The sequence below is a fragment of the Pyxicephalus adspersus genome, chromosome 11, assembly GCF_032062135.1.
Source record: "Pyxicephalus adspersus chromosome 11, UCB_Pads_2.0, whole genome shotgun sequence".
Lineage (NCBI taxonomy): Eukaryota > Metazoa > Chordata > Amphibia > Anura > Pyxicephalidae > Pyxicephalus > Pyxicephalus adspersus.
Genome location: NC_092868.1, coordinates 39,530,710 through 39,548,879, shown reverse-complemented (window position 1 = coordinate 39,548,879; position 18,170 = coordinate 39,530,710). Strand labels below are relative to the sequence as shown.

At 38.3% G+C, this 18,170-nt stretch overlaps 1 protein-coding gene and 1 long non-coding RNA gene across 5 annotated transcripts in view; one reads left to right on the top strand and one right to left on the bottom strand.

Moving 5' to 3' along the window:
* The window catches only part of LOC140340946 (uncharacterized), a 66,961-nt gene that overhangs the window by 3,120 nt on the left and 45,671 nt on the right, over nucleotides 1-18,170 (bottom strand). The gene's annotated exons all lie outside the window — the stretch shown is intronic.
* Nucleotides 1-18,170, top strand: part of AGRN (agrin) — a 303,487-nt gene that overhangs the window by 261,853 nt on the left and 23,464 nt on the right. For 2 of the 3 annotated variants that reach the window (XM_072426409.1, XM_072426410.1), the window contains exons 20-31: nucleotides 1,042-1,156; nucleotides 2,668-2,799; nucleotides 4,143-4,556; nucleotides 5,145-5,337; nucleotides 6,015-6,230; nucleotides 7,410-7,639; nucleotides 8,298-8,432; nucleotides 9,215-9,311; nucleotides 10,013-10,177; nucleotides 11,036-11,147; nucleotides 16,350-16,466; nucleotides 17,762-17,951. In XM_072426409.1, the coding sequence (XP_072282510.1) occupies nucleotides 1,042-1,156; nucleotides 2,668-2,799; nucleotides 4,143-4,556; nucleotides 5,145-5,337; nucleotides 6,015-6,230; nucleotides 7,410-7,639; nucleotides 8,298-8,432; nucleotides 9,215-9,311; nucleotides 10,013-10,177; nucleotides 11,036-11,147; nucleotides 16,350-16,466; nucleotides 17,762-17,951 (2,116 nt within the window). The remainder of the gene's footprint in view (nucleotides 1-1,041; nucleotides 1,157-2,667; nucleotides 2,800-4,142; nucleotides 4,557-5,144; nucleotides 5,338-6,014; nucleotides 6,231-7,409; nucleotides 7,640-8,297; nucleotides 8,433-9,214; nucleotides 9,312-10,012; nucleotides 10,178-11,035; nucleotides 11,148-16,349; nucleotides 16,467-17,761; nucleotides 17,952-18,170) is intronic. The other variant, XM_072426411.1, reaches the window with a different exon arrangement.

Sequence of the window (18,170 nt, the reverse complement as noted above, 5' to 3'; positions counted from 1 at the left end):
CAGTGCAAACCTTCTGCACCATTACAGAACAAGTCCTATTGAGCGCGGCTAGCTATGACTTATGCATAAGTGAGGGCTATGCACTTAGACAGAAGATTTTTATAGGTGTAAGGTACTGGACTGCTTCCATTCTTCTTCCTTATTGCTACAAATCTGGTAAACATGTTAAAGGCTAGATCAGGGGTGTCAAACTCTGGCCCGCGGGCTAAATCTGGGCCGGAACGTCCTTTTTTTAGCCCCAAAAGGAATCCTAAATATGAATTGCAGCTGGCCTGCCGCTGCATTGAAATAGCGCCGCTACTACAATTCCCGGCATCACTCCCGTCTATAGACCAGCGGCCTATCTGCCTTTGCATGGCCCTACATTGGTCTGTTTTATAGACGCAAGTATTGCCGGGAATTGTAGTAGCGGCATCACTCGCGTCTATAAACCAGCAGCCTCTCTCTCTTTGCCTATGCGTGGCCCCGCATTGGACTGTTTTATAGACGCAGGAAATTGTAGTAGCAGTGCTATTTCAGTTTCTAGTTTGGCACGCGACTTTGTCTAAGTTTTTAATTTTGGCCCACTGTGTATTTGAGCTTGACATCTCTGAGCTAGATGTAATACTTAAGTTTTGGAAATATCTTGGACTCCAAGGGGTTGATATTGTGACCATTACTTAGCCTGTTTGTCCCTCTTACAGTGCTATAACAAAGGTGTCATTTTCCACAGCTTTTTGGTCTATTTTGCACATATAAAGAATTCATCCAGTGTGCACCCTCACCCAGCTTTTTGGAGTCCAATGCAGTTTCACTGATGTTGACATTCTGGTAAATACATTTTTAAATAAGAGATGAGAAAACAACATGTAGTTTAACTTGCCAGCTGCTATGCAAAACTGATTTATTAGCTTTGGGTTGAGAATGGCTCAACTGAATATGTTCAGGTATAATAAAAGATTCTGATTTTAAAACTATGACCTGCTGTTCATTTGGACCAAAATTCTTTGCTATGTGATGTTCTCCTCTGCTAACACTTCTGTCTGTCTGCTTGTCTTTTAGTTGGATAATCTTCTCCGAAATTCTGATGTGAAGAGGGACTTCAGAAGCATTCGCGTACGGGACTTAGGTCCTAGCAACTCCATCAGAGCCATAGTGGAAGCACATTTTGATCCAGGTTTGTTAATTCAGGCAGGCACATGAAATGTGCAGTGAGAGCAATTAGATTATGTCTGGTTTATTTAATTCAGAACCACAGCAAAAATGATTAAAATATACTTTAGAAACGCGTTTACCTTTATTTTTTCTTATGATGCAATACGCTGTCAGTCATTGTTTTAAATTAAGTTAATCTTTTATTGCTGCCAGGAGAGAATTGTATGAAAATGTGGCTTTAATATTTGAACATACATTTACCTCTTTTGCACAGAAGGTAGCAAGTGACTTTCCAGAAATGTAACCTTGCTGATATATGAAAATATGTAAGCATTACTAATCTTGCTTTTTCATCCTAAAGACTTCTCTATTTTTAGAGAGTTCTTTTCTTGTAGGTTGGGGCATTGTTCCTTTCCGCAGGTCTTCCCTGCTGTCTTCAATGCTAGTGTGAAATTCTCTTGTGATTTCTGCATGTTTGGGGAAGTATCAGATTCTACAAAAGGAGTAAATTCACAGGGTATTGACCATAGTAGCTAGAGATCACATTGTCTAATAAACCTAGGGTGGGCAATGAAGACCCAGGTAGACCAAAATCCTTGTCCATGCCACCCAAAACAAAAACAGGTGGGTTTGTTTATTGACAAGTGCAACAAGTAGCAGATTGCTGCAATACATCTCGTTAAAAATGTATTACCAATGGCTAGAAGTAGGTAGAATATTAAAAAAAAATCCTGAGTGATTGCCCTGTGTCCCAGCACATGTTTTCCCTAGAATGTTTTAATAGCAAACAAATAAAAAACTTTTTGGCACACCAGTTTAGTTTTCAACTTTCAGTAGGTATGAAAAGTAAGACAGTTCATAGTTGTGTTCTGGTTCGACGCTAGAAAGCAGCAGAACACACAACGCAAAATTGGTATTCCATGTGTAATCTTAATAAATGTACTAACTTTTTTTGAAGGAGATTTGGCCCTTGATTCTGACAAATTAAGTTTACCATTGTCAGGAAGATATTTATGTCTAAAAAATGGTAATAGGCATAATTTATAATATAAAGTATTGCTTGAAAATGTTTTATTTTACAGTGCTGTGTAATTTGTTGGCACATTATAAATATGTGCTATTAGTATAAAAAAAAATTGTTCTCAGCAAAAAAACATTATTACATTATTTCTTCACAATATGAGAATGAAAGGAAGTATCTAACTGCTTCTTGTGGGTCAGCACAGACTAAGACAACTCTGCCCCTCTCATGTTTTCATAAATTAAGCTATAATATATAATCTGCGTAGATAAATGAATCAGCCAGTTCTACAAGAAGATGTACATTAGGTTATCTAATACTGACTTCGACTAATGTTAGCTATATAGTATTGATGGTCCTCAGGGAACAGTTCCACCCCAAATGCTGTATAACAGTGTGCTTCGAAATTGCATTGGCCAGCTGGTGCTCATACATTAGGAAATTGAAAGAGCTCTTTAAAGTGTAATGACAGCAGGATACAATTGGGTTGCATTGTCTCTCTTCTGTTTTAGCTACCAGCCTGACTTCTATTGATGTGCAGAAAGCATTGCTGGCAAGACTCAAGAGCACCAAGAAAAAGGCAATCACTATCAAGAAGCCAATCCAGGACAACGTGAAGTTCTTGGACTTTGGTGAGATCCCTGGTACATTGCCCTGTTTCATTCTCAACTCTATTGCCTTGAATACTATTGAAAAGTAAAATGTTGATCAGTTTAGATTTTTGGACTTCTTGATGGAGAAATTATATCTTGGCTTTTCACATAACAAATGAGTGATCAATCTCACTCATGAGCTTCTAGCTGGAGCTCTCTAGAATATTTTTAAACATAAAGGTCAACATGTGGTGCTTAAAGAAAAGAAATACAGACAAACTAAGATCAGGAGATTGGCCTAACACTGGTATGCTCACATTAACCCTTCTAATGGTGTGGCATTTATGTTGTGGTCACAGGGGGGGAGCATGATTAATTCTGAGATGGGAGATAGATGGGTCAGTGGTTTAAAGATCATTCATTTATGGTTTCTGGTCTACTGCTGCTACACGTCTCCATAAATAATATATGTATAGACCAAGGGTTACAGTTCAGGTTCAGTATGACCAGAAAGGAAGGTTATAGTTTTATTAGGTAATCACACATAAATAACATCTGAATCAGTGACAACACAGGGGTTTGTTCAAAAAATGTGTAGACACAATTTGGAAAGTTATTTTTATTATTATACATATTGTCAAGGAGTACATATGAGGATATATGGCTAAGACATAAAAGGCCCAAAATACATGTATTGTAGAGTAGCCTCTGTGATACAAGCATTTTGGGACTTTACTAGTTATCTAGCTAGCCTATGAAAGAATATTGTTGAACAGATTATCCTATAATGTAATTGACCATTTTCCACCTAAGAGATGCTATATTCCTATGTATTAATGCACAGAGCATGGCCAGCTGTATGTGAAAAGAATGTGCTAAACAAAAGCTCAGATGGCAAACACTTAAGGATAGAGATAATTGTCTTCTGTGGCCCTGCTCATAATACACAAGAGTTCAAGGCATTTATGGAGACGCTTTGGTTCAAGATAGTTCACTGAATGCTTCTCATAAACTGACATTTTAAAATATCTTTAAGGTTGAATGTTCTATTATTCCTACTCCTGGTGTAATGAACCGCTAAAATCTTCCCTGGTAAGGATGCCTGGAGGAGGAGCAACTTGTTCAGACCTCAGCATGGAAGGGAACTCACAGCAGCTGTGAGATCAGACTAAATTCTAAATGAGCCATACTGAGCTAGAGTAACTTCACTGTACTGAGAAAGAATTATCATTACCACCCAGCATGGGTAACTGTGCTTACACATTTTATGGTGAAAACATGTTTGGGATTGTCTGGTTTGCATTGCAGTTATCTGGCAGGTTACACTGAATAGAAAAGTATCCTAAAGTTACTGTTAGAACAGATTTTTCTCTTAACACTATATTTCTCTTTAGACTGGGTGCCTGTTATGGTTACAACCACCACAACAACTGCAGCAACTACAAGTATCATGGCAACTACCAGCACTGTAGCAGCCACTATGCCCATACTTACTACAACTACCATTGCCACTACCCCACCTCCAAAGAGAACCACAGCTGCCAGGACCACACCAGTGTCACTTGCACAGCACCCAGTTACTACAGTTAGGATGTCTACAAAACGACCAGTGACTGCTACAAAAAGACCAATGACCACTACTGCTACTCTACCGAGGAAGAAACCAGCTCGTGTTCCCACACCTGCCAGGAAGCCTCCAAGACCCTGTGACTCACATCCATGCATGCATGGTGGCAGCTGTGAAGATGATGGCAAAGAGTTTACTTGCAGCTGCCCAGCAGGAAAGGGTGGAGCTGTCTGCGAGAAAGGTAAGGAACAAATGTCTGTTAGAAATATTCTTACAGAGCTGAGGATGTTTTTTTCGGGGCATATTGGAGGGATTACTTATTTAGTGTGTTACCTACATACAATAGGAATAAGCTTTTTCTGGGTTAGAACAATGTACTCTGGCAGGAGTTTACTAATTGTGCAATGTGTCAAGTCAGTGTTCTCCCCAGCCCCTTTTAGCCGGGCTGTTTTTGGGTGGTTACTGAAGAGCTGGGTCAAAATACAGGGGCTGCCACCCACCTACAGTTTCTTCCCACCCGGCTCAAAAAAAGTTCAGTGTGGAGCACTGCAAGTGAAACAGCAACATCATCACAAGCATACTGAGCTACTGCCATTGCTCAAGGACAGTGCCATTTTTTTTGGTATTAGCAATTATTAATAAAATACTTAAAAAATAACAAATAGAAGGACCTTAAATTCTCCGTTATTTATTTATTATGGCAGTGGAAAGACAGAGTTTGCCAAACAAGAAAGACACAAGAAGTTAGCAGCTGATGGTTTTTTATTATGGAACAATTGATCTTCACATGCGTCCTTTACGTGCTCACCCATGGCTGCTCTCATTTCAGATATTAAGTATTTTATCCCTGGATTTGGGGGTAAGTCTTACCTGGCATTCAAGATGATGAAGGCATATCACACAGTGCGCATTGCCATGGAGTTCCGCTCCTCTGAGCAGAACGGTCTTCTGCTGTACAATGGCCAGATCCGAGGAAAGGATTTCATCTCGTTGGCAGTGGTAAACGGCTTTGTTGAGCTGAGGTAGGTGTATTTATTCTGTTGTCAAAAAGTACTATTATAATTTATATTCTATTGTACTCCCTGTGCTCAATGTTTACATGATTCTAACATGATATATTAAATGATTAAAATTGATATCACTTACCCAATATAGTTTAAAAATCCTCCACTCTGCTCAGTAGTAACCAAAAAAAGATGCACAATCCAGTCAAAGAGCTTGGATTGACAAAAAAACAAGCCATCTAGGCAGTTACCCTGACATATATACAGTATATTCTGATAGGTGCCAGCTGTAGTAAAGCCAAGCATTGCCTGCACACTTTTTGTCTCTCAGTTTAACTATAGATCTCCATAGCCTGTATGGAGAATTTGTGATGTGATAGGAATAGATATTAATAGCAAGAGAGTAAAGTACACAGAATTATCTTAGCAAAATAAAAACACAATCTCAACAAAAGGGGTAAAGATACAGGTCACATTGATAAAAGCCACATAATGACTAGATGTGAGGACCTCTCTTAGATGGCTACAGCCCTGACTCCAGCCCAACCCACATATTATACCAGGTTTAAATGGTTTGGCTGGGTCAAAGTGGTACAACATCAATTTATTTAAATGTGTAAGAGGGACAGCTAAGTGTCTTTGTTTTTCTATGATTCGTTGTTTTTGTGAAGTTACATGATTTTTATGCTTTACAGGTTTAATACTGGATCAGGCACTGGAATAATTACCAGTAAAGTGCCAGTGGAGCCTGGCCGGTGGCACCAACTTGTGGTAAATCGGAACCGCCGCAGTGGTATGTTGTCTGTGGATGGAGAAACACATGTTAATGGCGAGAGTCCACCAGGTACTGATGGACTTAACCTGGACACGGACCTGTTTATTGGAGGAGCTCCAGAGGACCAAATGTCTGTGTAGGTATCTGAAGGAAGTTGTCAGCAGTCACACTATAGAACAGCCTTTCCCAACCTTTTTACCCATTAAAAAGATTTCAGGTATTGTGAGCTCTTACTAAAAGCAATTAGTGGTGCCGTAGGAAACTTCCTACATTGGCCATCAGCAGGAAGACTGCTTCCCTTACAGTGGTGGACAAAATACCACTCTAACAGAGCCCTAGGAAAATGACTAAGGTCACTGATCTGGTTGTGCTATTTGGCAGGGGTTCCTAAATAACAGAAAAGCTGAACATAATTACTAATCCTTTTTCCTGTGTATTTATATCAGCTGTGCATGTAACTTCTGGTTTGGACCTAAGCTTGGTTTTCTCAGTTGCTTCTGACAGCAAAATAATGGTATAATGTTTGATACACAGTAACAATGTTCTTTCAGTCAATTAAAGCACATGCTTGATGAGACACCTCTTCAGGTTTAATTATCAAGCCCTTGCAAATAAATCCTGGGAATCTTGAAAAGCTGTATGATATTATATGTGAGGCTGGTAGTGAACAATAATGAAACCTCCACACTGCTTGATTTAGGAACCTTAGGCAATCAAATGCCCTTAAATCAAATTAAATTACAGTTGCTAAAGGTGTCAAGGTTGTTGATGTCACATGCGTGACAGTGGAAGTCATGCCTGTCGCTGTATATAACAATACAGTGAATAGCTCATGAAACCTTCAGCTTGCGCAGCTCTAGCACCTGAGTTCTGCCTGCAAGAAAAATGTCTGGAGGCTACAAGGTTATTACTGTTCCAGGATATGAATAATACAGACTTACTGCCTGCAGAAAAGTTGGCACACGAGGAATGAGATGATGCACCCTGCTGCATGCCTATTTGGGGGAACCGATTTGAATTTCCAATATTGCTCTGCAATTTTCTTGGCTGTTTCTGAATCTCGATGAAATAGACAGTGTGTGCTATAACCTCTTGTCTGCCATCCAGTTCATTAACATTTGGCGTTGTGTGTTTTAAAGCTTATAGAAAATTTGTAGTCCAGTCACTAATAACAATCAGTTAGCACTTTAATATATGGGTAATACAAGTTAAGGAAAGAATGTCTGTCTGGTTTCATACAGCTAAATTATAAATCTTCAAACAAGGCCATTTTGCTTATACGTTGGTCACTTAATATTTTTTGTTCCTTGATCAGGGTGACAGAACGTACATCTGTAGCTACAGGTCTGAAGGGTTGTATTCGTCTTCTGGATGTGAACAATCAAGTGTACAACCTGCAGGAAGAGGGAGAAGATGTCCTATATGGCAGTGGTGTTGGTGAGTGTGGGAACAACCCATGCCAACCCAACCCATGTCATAATGGTGCTGTGTGTCAAGTGAAGGAGGCAGAAATGTTCCATTGCCATTGTCTTAATGGCTACACAGGTGAGTTCTCTGTCACTGGGGTAAAGGAAAGAGTGTCATTGCTCATAGGAACCTCATGATTGTTTGACAGAACCCATACAATATTTGCCAGCTCCAGCCATAACTTTTAATAGATCACACCAGAGTCACGATTCATCGGTAGTTACCGAAGAACAGTGTTAAAAGAGAACTCCACCAATCAATACTTGTATTTCATATGTCTGCTGTTGCTTACTGAAATAACACACCCACAATGTTTGAAAAAATCAGCATCCACTGCACTTTGGATTTATTTTGAGCCATAACTCTTTCCAGTAATCTGTGCTTCCCAAAGCCATGTCATTTGTTCTCCCCCCTGTAGTGACAGACGTTTTGTAGTTCGGCTTGTATATTAGCAGATTTGTTGTATGTAACTGTGATACTGGTGATGCCAAGTTTCAATAAACTCAAGACTTCCCTCCTCATTTAGCTTTCAATCAGCTATCCCAACTCGCAAATAATCTTTGTAGACAATTTACAGCTGTCAAAAAGCTGTTTAACTACTGTCAGCAAACGCAAAAAATGTTCTCAATTCCAGACATCAATAGACACCACAATGCCCCCAAAGATATACTTGTTACTCAGCTTTTAACAAAAGTGGAAATCTTTTTGCTTTATCATTGACTTCTTCTAATTACAGGACCTACCTGTGCAGATGAACGCAACCCTTGTGACCCTAACCCATGCCATGTGTCTGCAACATGTTTGGTGCTACCGGAGGGCGGAGCTAAGTGCGAGTGCCCAATGGGCAGAAAGGGAGAATTCTGTGAAAAGGGTGAGTTAAGGCTTTATATTGCCTTTTTCATTTCATTAGGTATATTTAACAAAATAAGGACCTGAGATGCACCTCACATATCCTTCTCCTCTTGGCAAGCAGCTGTTGGTGTAGTGGCTGCTGCCAGTTTAAGGTCCTAATCTATAAACAGAGCCCCTCTTTCAGAGCCATAAGCTTCATATAACAGATTGACACAGTGGTAATGCTGGTTGAAATGTAAACCAAATAGAAACATTGTAGCTACCTGCAGCTTTTAAGAATGTCTCTATTTAATTATTTTTTCCACAACACACCTATTATCTCCAACTAACCCTAATTAACTTTTTTTTCTCTACCCTCCTTTTATTATTTTTTTCACCAATAAACATGTGTTTATTGCCACCAGAATAAAGCCTTGTTTGAGCCTGTTTACCTGGTGGTATTTATTAGTTATTAAAAGTGAAGCGCTTATGGAAAGCACCCCAATAAGTATATATTTTTCTCATCCCATCTTTGTGCCTTTTTTCTTATCTATAAGTAAATGTATGAATGGGAACATAATCAAGGGTGGCTTGTCAGGTGTAACGCACCATGCTGTTGACAGCACAAACACTGCACATATAAAACATTGTACGCAAGAGCCCTATGATGCCTGGAATGCAGTCATCAGTCCTGTCTATAGCTCTTGAAAGATACATATATTAGTTGAAGTCTCATCATATGGTACAGCAGCAGGTTTTCTTAAAGGTTGACGAGCAGTTGTGAAAAGCAATCATGTTGATTTCTTTTTTTTTTTTTTACAGTCATCGACCCGGATTTTAATCTGCCTTTCCTGCCCAGTTTTAACGGCTACTCCTATCTGGAACTGAAAGGTCTTCAGACATTTGCCACCGATATAACGTGAGTGATATTAGTGGAAATAAGATGGATTTACAAACTTATATAAAAACCTCTAAAATAATGTGGCCATAGAAACCTAATCTATGAATGGGGCATAATTCAATAATATAAACAAAGCAGAAATATAGGAGCTTATATCTGATATTTACTTTTTTTTAATCTCAGAATGTTCATATATATAAAAAATTTTCTAACAAATGCCTTACAAACATTAAACATTTGGTGTTAATAGTGACAGAAAAGTAAGCTTTGAAATGTAAGCAGCAAAACTCCTTCTCTTCTGGATTATACACTTAGATATAATAGAAATTTGGAAATCCAGGAACCTTACAGTTCTGTCTGCAAAAAGGGAGGTAATTTAATACATTATAAGGAGGACTCTGAAGGTACCAAAATCGGCCATGACAACTTCCTACATTGACTGGATTTAGTAAAAAACTTTTTTATCATATTTTAAGGGATAGAGTAGATGTGTGAACTTGTGTCAGGGTGTTGGCTCTCTATTAAGCAGCTTTTCTTTCATTTTCCTTGTTACCACACATGAAATAATGGCAGAAATAAACTTCTTACATAGGTTTTAACCTTCTCCATTCTGCCAATATTCTACTTAATATCATGATTGCAATTTAGGTAAATAGAAGAAAAATTCCTTACTTTGCTTGGAATATAACTTTGTAACTGTTCTTTCTGTCATTTGTTAGTGACAAGTTGACTATGGAGGTGGTGTTCCTTACCGGCAGCCCCAATGGACTTATCTTCTACAATGGGCAGAAAACTGATGGCAAAGGAGATTTTGTGTCTCTTGCCCTGCATGATGGACATCTGGAATACAGATATGATCTAGGGAAAGGGGCAGCTGTCATCAGGTATGTCATTGGTACCATTGTAAAAATCTGTTTTATTAGTGTCTCTCTAAAAATTGCTTGGATATTTTAGTAATGGAAGTATTATAATTGTAGATACATAACGTTCTGAGCAGTTACACCCTTCTGACTAACAACTGCTTCTGATGATTAAGGAAGGGAACAAAGGAACAGCCAAAACAACTGCCACATGCAATCACTGAAATTATTATAATCAAATACTCATTAGCACAAAACACCATAAGAATACATATAAAAATAAATCCAGCACCAAGTCTAAAAAAATTCCTGTACCTAATAATCTTACATTATGTTCATTCTACAAACAATTCTTGAACAGTTCAGTCACCACGAGACGTCTGAATGATGTGGGAGGGATATAGTGACAGGTTTTCTTATTTTTTCCCCCTGTGGTAGATTCAAAAGAAGTGTGGTCATAAGTATAGTTTAATATGTAGACAGATTGGAGATATTCTAATTTTGACAAATTAGCCTTGGGTGGCTAAATTTTAATGGACAGTTTGAGGTCTAAATTGAAAGAGACAAGTCCTGGAGTTTTCAGATAAAATAGAAATAAGTTATAGAAAATTGCTCGTCATGTTTCAGTTAAATACAGTACATACATTTTGACGGAGAATGACTAAATGAAATATTTTCAGACTTTCTTAAAGGATCAGTCCACCTTGAACTGATGTTTCAGTTGTAGATTCAGGGCTAAATGTGGACATCATGATGCAGTAGGTACACATGAATAATGACACCAACCCATGTAACTCAGCAAAGGTTTTCTAGATGATTTAGTCAATGTAGCTTGATTTATGTACCATATTTTATTAAAAACTGTGTGTTTGTCAATTCTAGGAGCAAGGAAAAGATTCCCCTCAACACATGGGTTAGTGTCACTTTAGAGCGCAATGGACGGAAGGGCCTGATGCGTATCAATAACAAGGAACAGGTTACAGGGGAGTCACCGGTACGTCTATGAACAATTTGTTTCTCTTTTCTGACACACACACACACACACACACACACCTTCCTGATTTCCAAATTGTTTTCATAGGTCTCCATGTGAGAGAGTTAGTTAAACAAGAACTGTCTGTCCTGTTTATATTAACTTAAAGATCTCTCCATAAATCAACAGAAATGTAAGCCTTATTCAGCGTTATTGGTGGGCAGATGCTTTTGATTTCATCCTTGAGGTCTTTTCAGGGATGCAAAATTGTAATTTACATTAACTAAAAAATAGAGGGGTAATCATTGCTGACAGCCTCCTAAGGATGATTTTTTTAACAACCTTTAAACTGCATAATGGTTTGTTATCAGGCTTTCAGAGGCAACAGGTTGCATACAATTCCTTAAGGTCAGCAATGGAGGCATAAAGGTAAACAGTAATTTGGTTCATGCTGACACTTGGTTCAAAGGCAGTACTTGCTCGGAATTGCTTCATGGTGCATTGCACTTGTGGGAACTACTAAGTAGACTACAGAACAGTGGATAGCACTGGTTACAGAGGCAACAAAGTGACCAAGTGGTTAGTACTTCTGCCAAGCAGTGCTCAAGTCCTGGATTAGAATCCTACGTAGAGTACTACTGCATGGAAATTGGATGTGCTCCCTGGTTTTTACAGGTTTCTTGTACAATCCAGGCTACCAGGCTTTTTTCCATTTTAGCCATGCAGGGGCAATATTAACGTTTTTAACGTATTTAATGTCTTCTGAACTGTACAAAAAAGTGTTGAAGGCATAAAACTGAATTTAATACATACTTTACTTGTGTCTTCTGCACACACAAAAACAATGATGGATGCTGAAGAAAGAAGAAATATTGTGCATTCTGCTTTTTTCAGCATTTTCTGATTTCTCTCATGTCTTAGAGAGAAGTGCACCTCATGCCAGACATCATTTGTTCATCAGTTGTGCTGTAGTTTTCATAGTGACCACCAAGCCCTGCTCTGTGCCTTGTGTTAAAGGGTCCCATGTGTACTTTGCTTGGCTTTGTTATAATTTATGTCATTGTAATATGCTTAAAATTAGTGCATAAAAGTATTTAAAAAAATGCCCTGTGTAAAAAACCCTAATTAGCCACCAACCCCGTGTTTCAGTAATTAAAGGGATGACTTGGCAATCCCGGGCTTGTTGTGTTGGAATAGCTGCATGGAGGGACATTCAGTCTCCTAACAATGAAAGTAGATAAAAGAAATTTAAATTATATTTTGTATTGCTGCATGCCCTACTGTACAGGGAAAACATGAGGGTATGAAGTGTTTACAGAACTCCTTTTTTTTCTGTAATGACCTCTGCTTATTCACAAGGATATTTTTATTTCACCCTTCTATGTGCTTCTTATTTTAAAAGGATGAATAAATCAAAATATTTATTTTGTTCTCAAGCTTATCCCTTGCAATGTGTATGGGCACCATGTTTGTTTTGTTTTTTTGTCCTTGTTTGTTTGAGATTTTGTATGCTGTTTGATGGTGATATTAAAAACAACAGCCTCACAAAGTAACTCAGGCTGAAGAGTAAAATTGTAACCTGTATATTGCAGGCTTGGACTATTAGGGACAGTTCACTAAGATGAATTCATTATTTTTCCTGCTTTTGCCAATTTACTTCATAGTTGCCTTGCCAAATAATTTAAAGGACCAGTCCATCATAGTTTTCAGTTAACCACACAATCTCTCAGAAACCTTTCAACCATTCATGTCTTACAAAAGGTAGCTCCCTGTATATTTCAAAACCCCACAATACAAAGTTTCGGGAGACATTGCTACCTGCAGCCATAAAAATCTGCACAGTTGGAAGGTAATCTAGTGCACAGAATCATTGCTGCTGTAGAAATCAGAAGCACTGCACAAGCTATGTTTTGTGTGCCTTTTTTAAACGAACATCTTCATGTTTGATTTGTACCTTTAATTGTACATATGATTTAACAGTATTGCCTTCACAGCATTGTTTCAAGACACATTAAACACCAGCCTGGATGTGTCATGAGTTGGTGGTAATATATGGGAAACAAATGAGTGAGTCTGAGGAACTTCCAGTTATATGACATGGGATTTTTTTTAATTTGGTAGTGAAAAGCACAAATTAGAAAAGGCACCTGTCCCAGCTTTATGGCAGATATCTTCTACTCTGCATAGTGGGACATGTAAGACAATTGAAATTGAGGTGTTTTTGTGTGATCATGGGCCTTATGTTCATTTTCTGGGTGTCTTTGTGTGCCCTCCATCAGCTGTAATGATCTAGCAGCTTTGGGGAGTATAACATATAGGAAGCTGATGGGCATTAAACTTTCATGCTGCATTCATACTGATGAAATAAAATATGTAAGGTCACCTTACTGCTTGCATTGTAAAACAAACTTGTCATAAGGCTGGATTCATGCATATGCAGTGATTCCCTCTTCTGGGCATCATGCTAGCTCTGGGGCTGTTATGTCCCTCATAACAACAGGTTAAAAGCAAGCATGTAAAAAATTTAGGGAGAAACCCCAGCACTTATGACCCTTAAGCTTTTCAGCCCTCAATAGGTCATGGTCAGCTATTGAGAGTTCCATACTCTGGAATACTCAGCACTTAGGCCTGGAATCGGGATGCTCAGTAAATGTCACTTTCTTTATTCCTATCCCAAGACATCTGATTCCTGCTCATTTGCTTACATTTTGTAGAATACATTACAATTCAACATCAAGAGTGAGACATCAGGGGCCACATTAAAAAAAAACTAATTTAATTTATTTTGCATTAGTATTTTCTACACAAATGACAGCTGCAATCTGTCTGCTATTGTCTGCACTTAAAAGTTCCAGTTCATGTTAAGCCAAATGCAGATCTAACAATCTAACACCCTTTTTTGGATTTGCAAACTTTGTAGTGTGAGGGTCCAATGAAGCAACCCCCTTAGTTTATATGTAATCATACAGGCCTTACACTTTATAGATAAATCAATAGGAGATTGTACAATCAGCTTACAGTTTGTGGCCATCTTGAATGTACCTGCGTGAATTTCAGCTATACTTAAATATCCCCAGTGGCAAAGCCTCACTAAAAATGGTAATCAAAGATTTGCTTCCATGCTAGCCCATGGTTCTAGTAGACAGGCATTTAAAGTAATTGTGAGATTCAGCCACAATTTGGCTATTATGTTGGAAAGCAGTTAGAAAGACATAATCAATAGCGTTTTCTCCTAGCCTAATCACAGGGTAAAAGCTGTATACTTCATCAAAGCCTGATCGCTTCCTTTGTGTAAAGCCACAAATCTCTATCCTATTGACAGCCATTGACAGCGAGCTGTTCATTTTGCTGTGCGTTATGTCCGTACCCAGCACAGCCGCTCATCCGACTGGGGTGAAAGTGATCTGTGGGAAACAAAGTGAAGACTTCCAATAAAGACATCAAAATGTAAAAAAGAAAAGAAGCTCATTTTAATTGACTTAAAATCACTGAAGAGAAAGGAAAGGGAATATAGCCGAAAAGCAAATAGTACTTGGCTTAAAGCCATACAATTAGGAGCAAGCCGTCTGTATTGTTTGTGTGAGTTAAGCAGTTGTCTTACACTACTAACATGGACTGATGCTTTAATTGCTGCCTAGTGCTCTGTAGGGACCGGCGCTATTCTAAAGCTTGCTGAAAACTTTGAATTGTGGATGGATGACGTCTGCCACCCTGCATGCTAAAGCTTTTTACAATCACTGATGACTTGTTTTCTCCCTCTTTTCCTCTTTTTTCTCTGTCTCTCTTTCTCTGCTGTTGTTGCATACTCTCTGGATTTCAGAAATCCCGTAAGGTAAAGATAAGCACATGTATTTCATCTCATATACCATGTGAGCACCTCATTTCAATCCAACCATTCCACTAATCACTGTTAGGCTCATTCACATTTATATCTAGATATGTTCTTCGTGTGCTTTTTTCCCCTCTATGCTGCATTCTAAATCAGGGGGTATCCACATATGTTAAAACCTATGTTTTACACAGGGGGAAATCTTTCTGCCTTTTCTGCACACAGGATGCAAACATACAGCTGCAGATTAACTGTAGCAAGCGGAGTTTACAACAAACATTCTCACTACAATGTATTTGTTGGGGAAAGTACCACTGAAAATGAAATGAGGAAAAGCACACCTCTAGTGGATAAGTGTGAATGAACAAATAGAATAGATTAGATGCCAGCTTTTGGTGTCCTTTTCTCTCCTTTTCCTTCAAAGTATTTTTCTGCTTCACTTGCTTTCATCATACTGAACCTAGATCTGTTTTTCGCAGGAAATTTCTAGTAATGCAGCCATCCATCGCCATAATTCCCACAAGCATTAAATACTAATTATTGTGGATGTTTAATCAATGGGAGGGGATTAAGATGTAAGATGTAGCTTGTAGTGTTTTTGTAGAATGTAAAGGAGACCCACAGGAAAAGACAAATATAGAACATGTAAGATGTAAATCTTAAAAAAGACCAGTTTCAAATGACATTCTGCTGCTCTGGAAATAAACTTACCATACTAAGGATGCATTGGCTCCTGATTGCCCTCATTAGCCTGCATTTACCTGTAAACTGTTAAATATTCAGAGTAATACTGCTGCCTCATGTAACACACACAGAGGGGGTGTGTATGTGGCGTATTACCGGTAGTAGGCTTACAGAGTTTGTTTGTTTTTGACTGTAGGTCTCCCTTATTTTTGCTTTTAATTAAATATTTAGATCTGGAAAACTTGTAAATAATATTGAGAATGGTATTTCATATCACTGTAAGAATCAGTAATAATATGTAGGAGAAAATCTATCATCATATAAACACTTGTATACATTAGTTTTTTTTTTTACAATTTCTGCAATCTAAACTAATCCGGCAGAGGGAGCTAGAGATGCACTTAATCACCTAGCTGCTTGCTTTTTGCATTGCTCGCATTCCTCATAGGAGTTTGACTTAACCTGATCAAGTGTACATTTTAAATACATCAAACTGTGCTTTTTATGCCTTGCCTTCATACAGCAAGAATGAAAGGTAGGATAACAAGATAAATGAAATGGAGTATATTTATAGTAGATTTATAGTAGGGAGGCAGATAAAAAACAAAGTTGCAGTTATGCAACCCTAACTAGTGGAGCACACTTCCATCGTATGTTAATATTGTATGCTTTATACTTTGTGTAATACTAATTGCCTCTTCCCCCTCTAGACACCACACAATGCACTGAACCTGAAAGAATCATTGTTTGTTGGAGGAGCACCAAACTTCAGCAAGCTCGCTCGCGCTGCTGCAGTATCTAGCAGCTTTGAAGGGTCAATCCAGAAGGTAAGTAGATTACTGGCAATAGAGATAATGGGGGTGATTTACTAAATTAATTTAGACTCTTCACTTTCCAAGGTGAATTAGTATTTTGCAAAGGATAATTCACTTTTCTTAGTGTGTGTTATAATACACAGTCATGTGCAAGGAAATAAAAAAAAAAATAGGATTTTTCCTTGCACATATCTGAATGGCTGAATTCAGCAGAACTTTACCACATTCACTAACCTGAAATATCATATGCAAGGGAATAAATATTTTGTTTTAAGCAAACAAGTTAATAAATGAACCCCAATATGTCAGAAACTGCACAACAGTTGTTACTTTTCCTAAGCACTAATAAAAGTAGAAATGTTTGTTAATGAAGGGCCTTGTTTTTTTTGAATGCCAGCCATTGTTGGATCTTGTCAATGTTTCTGACAGGTTTTGTGTGGCTGTGGGCACCCCTGATTTTTACAGATCTGCCTTCAATAATCATTTGATGGTTTGCTATGGTTAATTACACCACCATTGTTCTTTGTATGACATCATTAAATAAGCTTCAATTAATTTACATGTCAAATGAAATATGAATTTTCTATAAATCATATGCAGTATTTTCCTCGTTTTTATCTCAATGTCACTGTTGGATAACTATAACACATGAATCTCTTGCTGCTGACATTCCGTGTTTTGTTTATTGCTGTGACCCTGCTGTTAATGGAGATGCAGATTATGACTCCTTAGGCAGCCATTAATTAGCAGTTCATTTAATCCTGTTGCTTTCTCATTTTTTCTCTGTTTATTAAAAAAGTGACATGTTTATTTGCAAATCTTTTCCTTTCTAAAAAGCTGATTTCAAGTTAGAAAAAAAACTTTTTTTTTCATTAAAAAATAAAATCAACACATTTCCACGGAATTTAGTGATGATTTTACAGTTTTAAATTATAGCTGCCTAAAAAATTAATACTTTATTATCATACATGGGGCAGATGTCCCGCCCAGAACAATACAGGAGAGATATCCACCTGTTCCTAAATCTGACTTGCTGCAATGTACATGACTCATGAACCGTTAAAGAAAAGGATAAGGAGTTCAACAAAGAAAAGTGTAGGAATAGTGCCTTCCATAAATGATCATTCTGATGGTCAAAGGCATTCATTATTGTCCCCTAGAGAAGTTCTATGTGCCCAGTCTTCCCCACATCCTTGCAAACAGTATCAGAAAATACCGGGCTATTATGATCACACTTAGACATGAGTGACTGTAATGAAAAATAAAACAAAGGTAGAATGTTGTATTTCATGGTGTGTTTGTTGCAGCTTACCATCAAGGGCTTCCCATTACTGAGAGAAGAGAACATTTTCAATGCCATTGAAATCTCGACTTTCCTTGACCACCCGTGTACACAGAAACCATACCCCTGCCAGAATGGAGGACTATGCATCCCTAAAAAGGAGAGTTATGAATGTGTGTGCCAGCGAGGGTTCTCTGGAGGGCAGTGTGAGAAAGGTAAGCTCATATTACTGTGCACAAGGGATGTGGGCTAGGTAAATGATTCAAGTCCATTCAATTAATAAAACTGAGTTATGTATATACTTATATCTGTATAGTACAGGGGTCTGCAACCTGCGGCTCCGGAGCCGCATGCGGCTCTTCAGCCTCCTTGTTGTGGCTGCCGCGGGGAGATCTCTGATGGGGGATCCCCTTCCTCCCAAGACACTGCGGAGG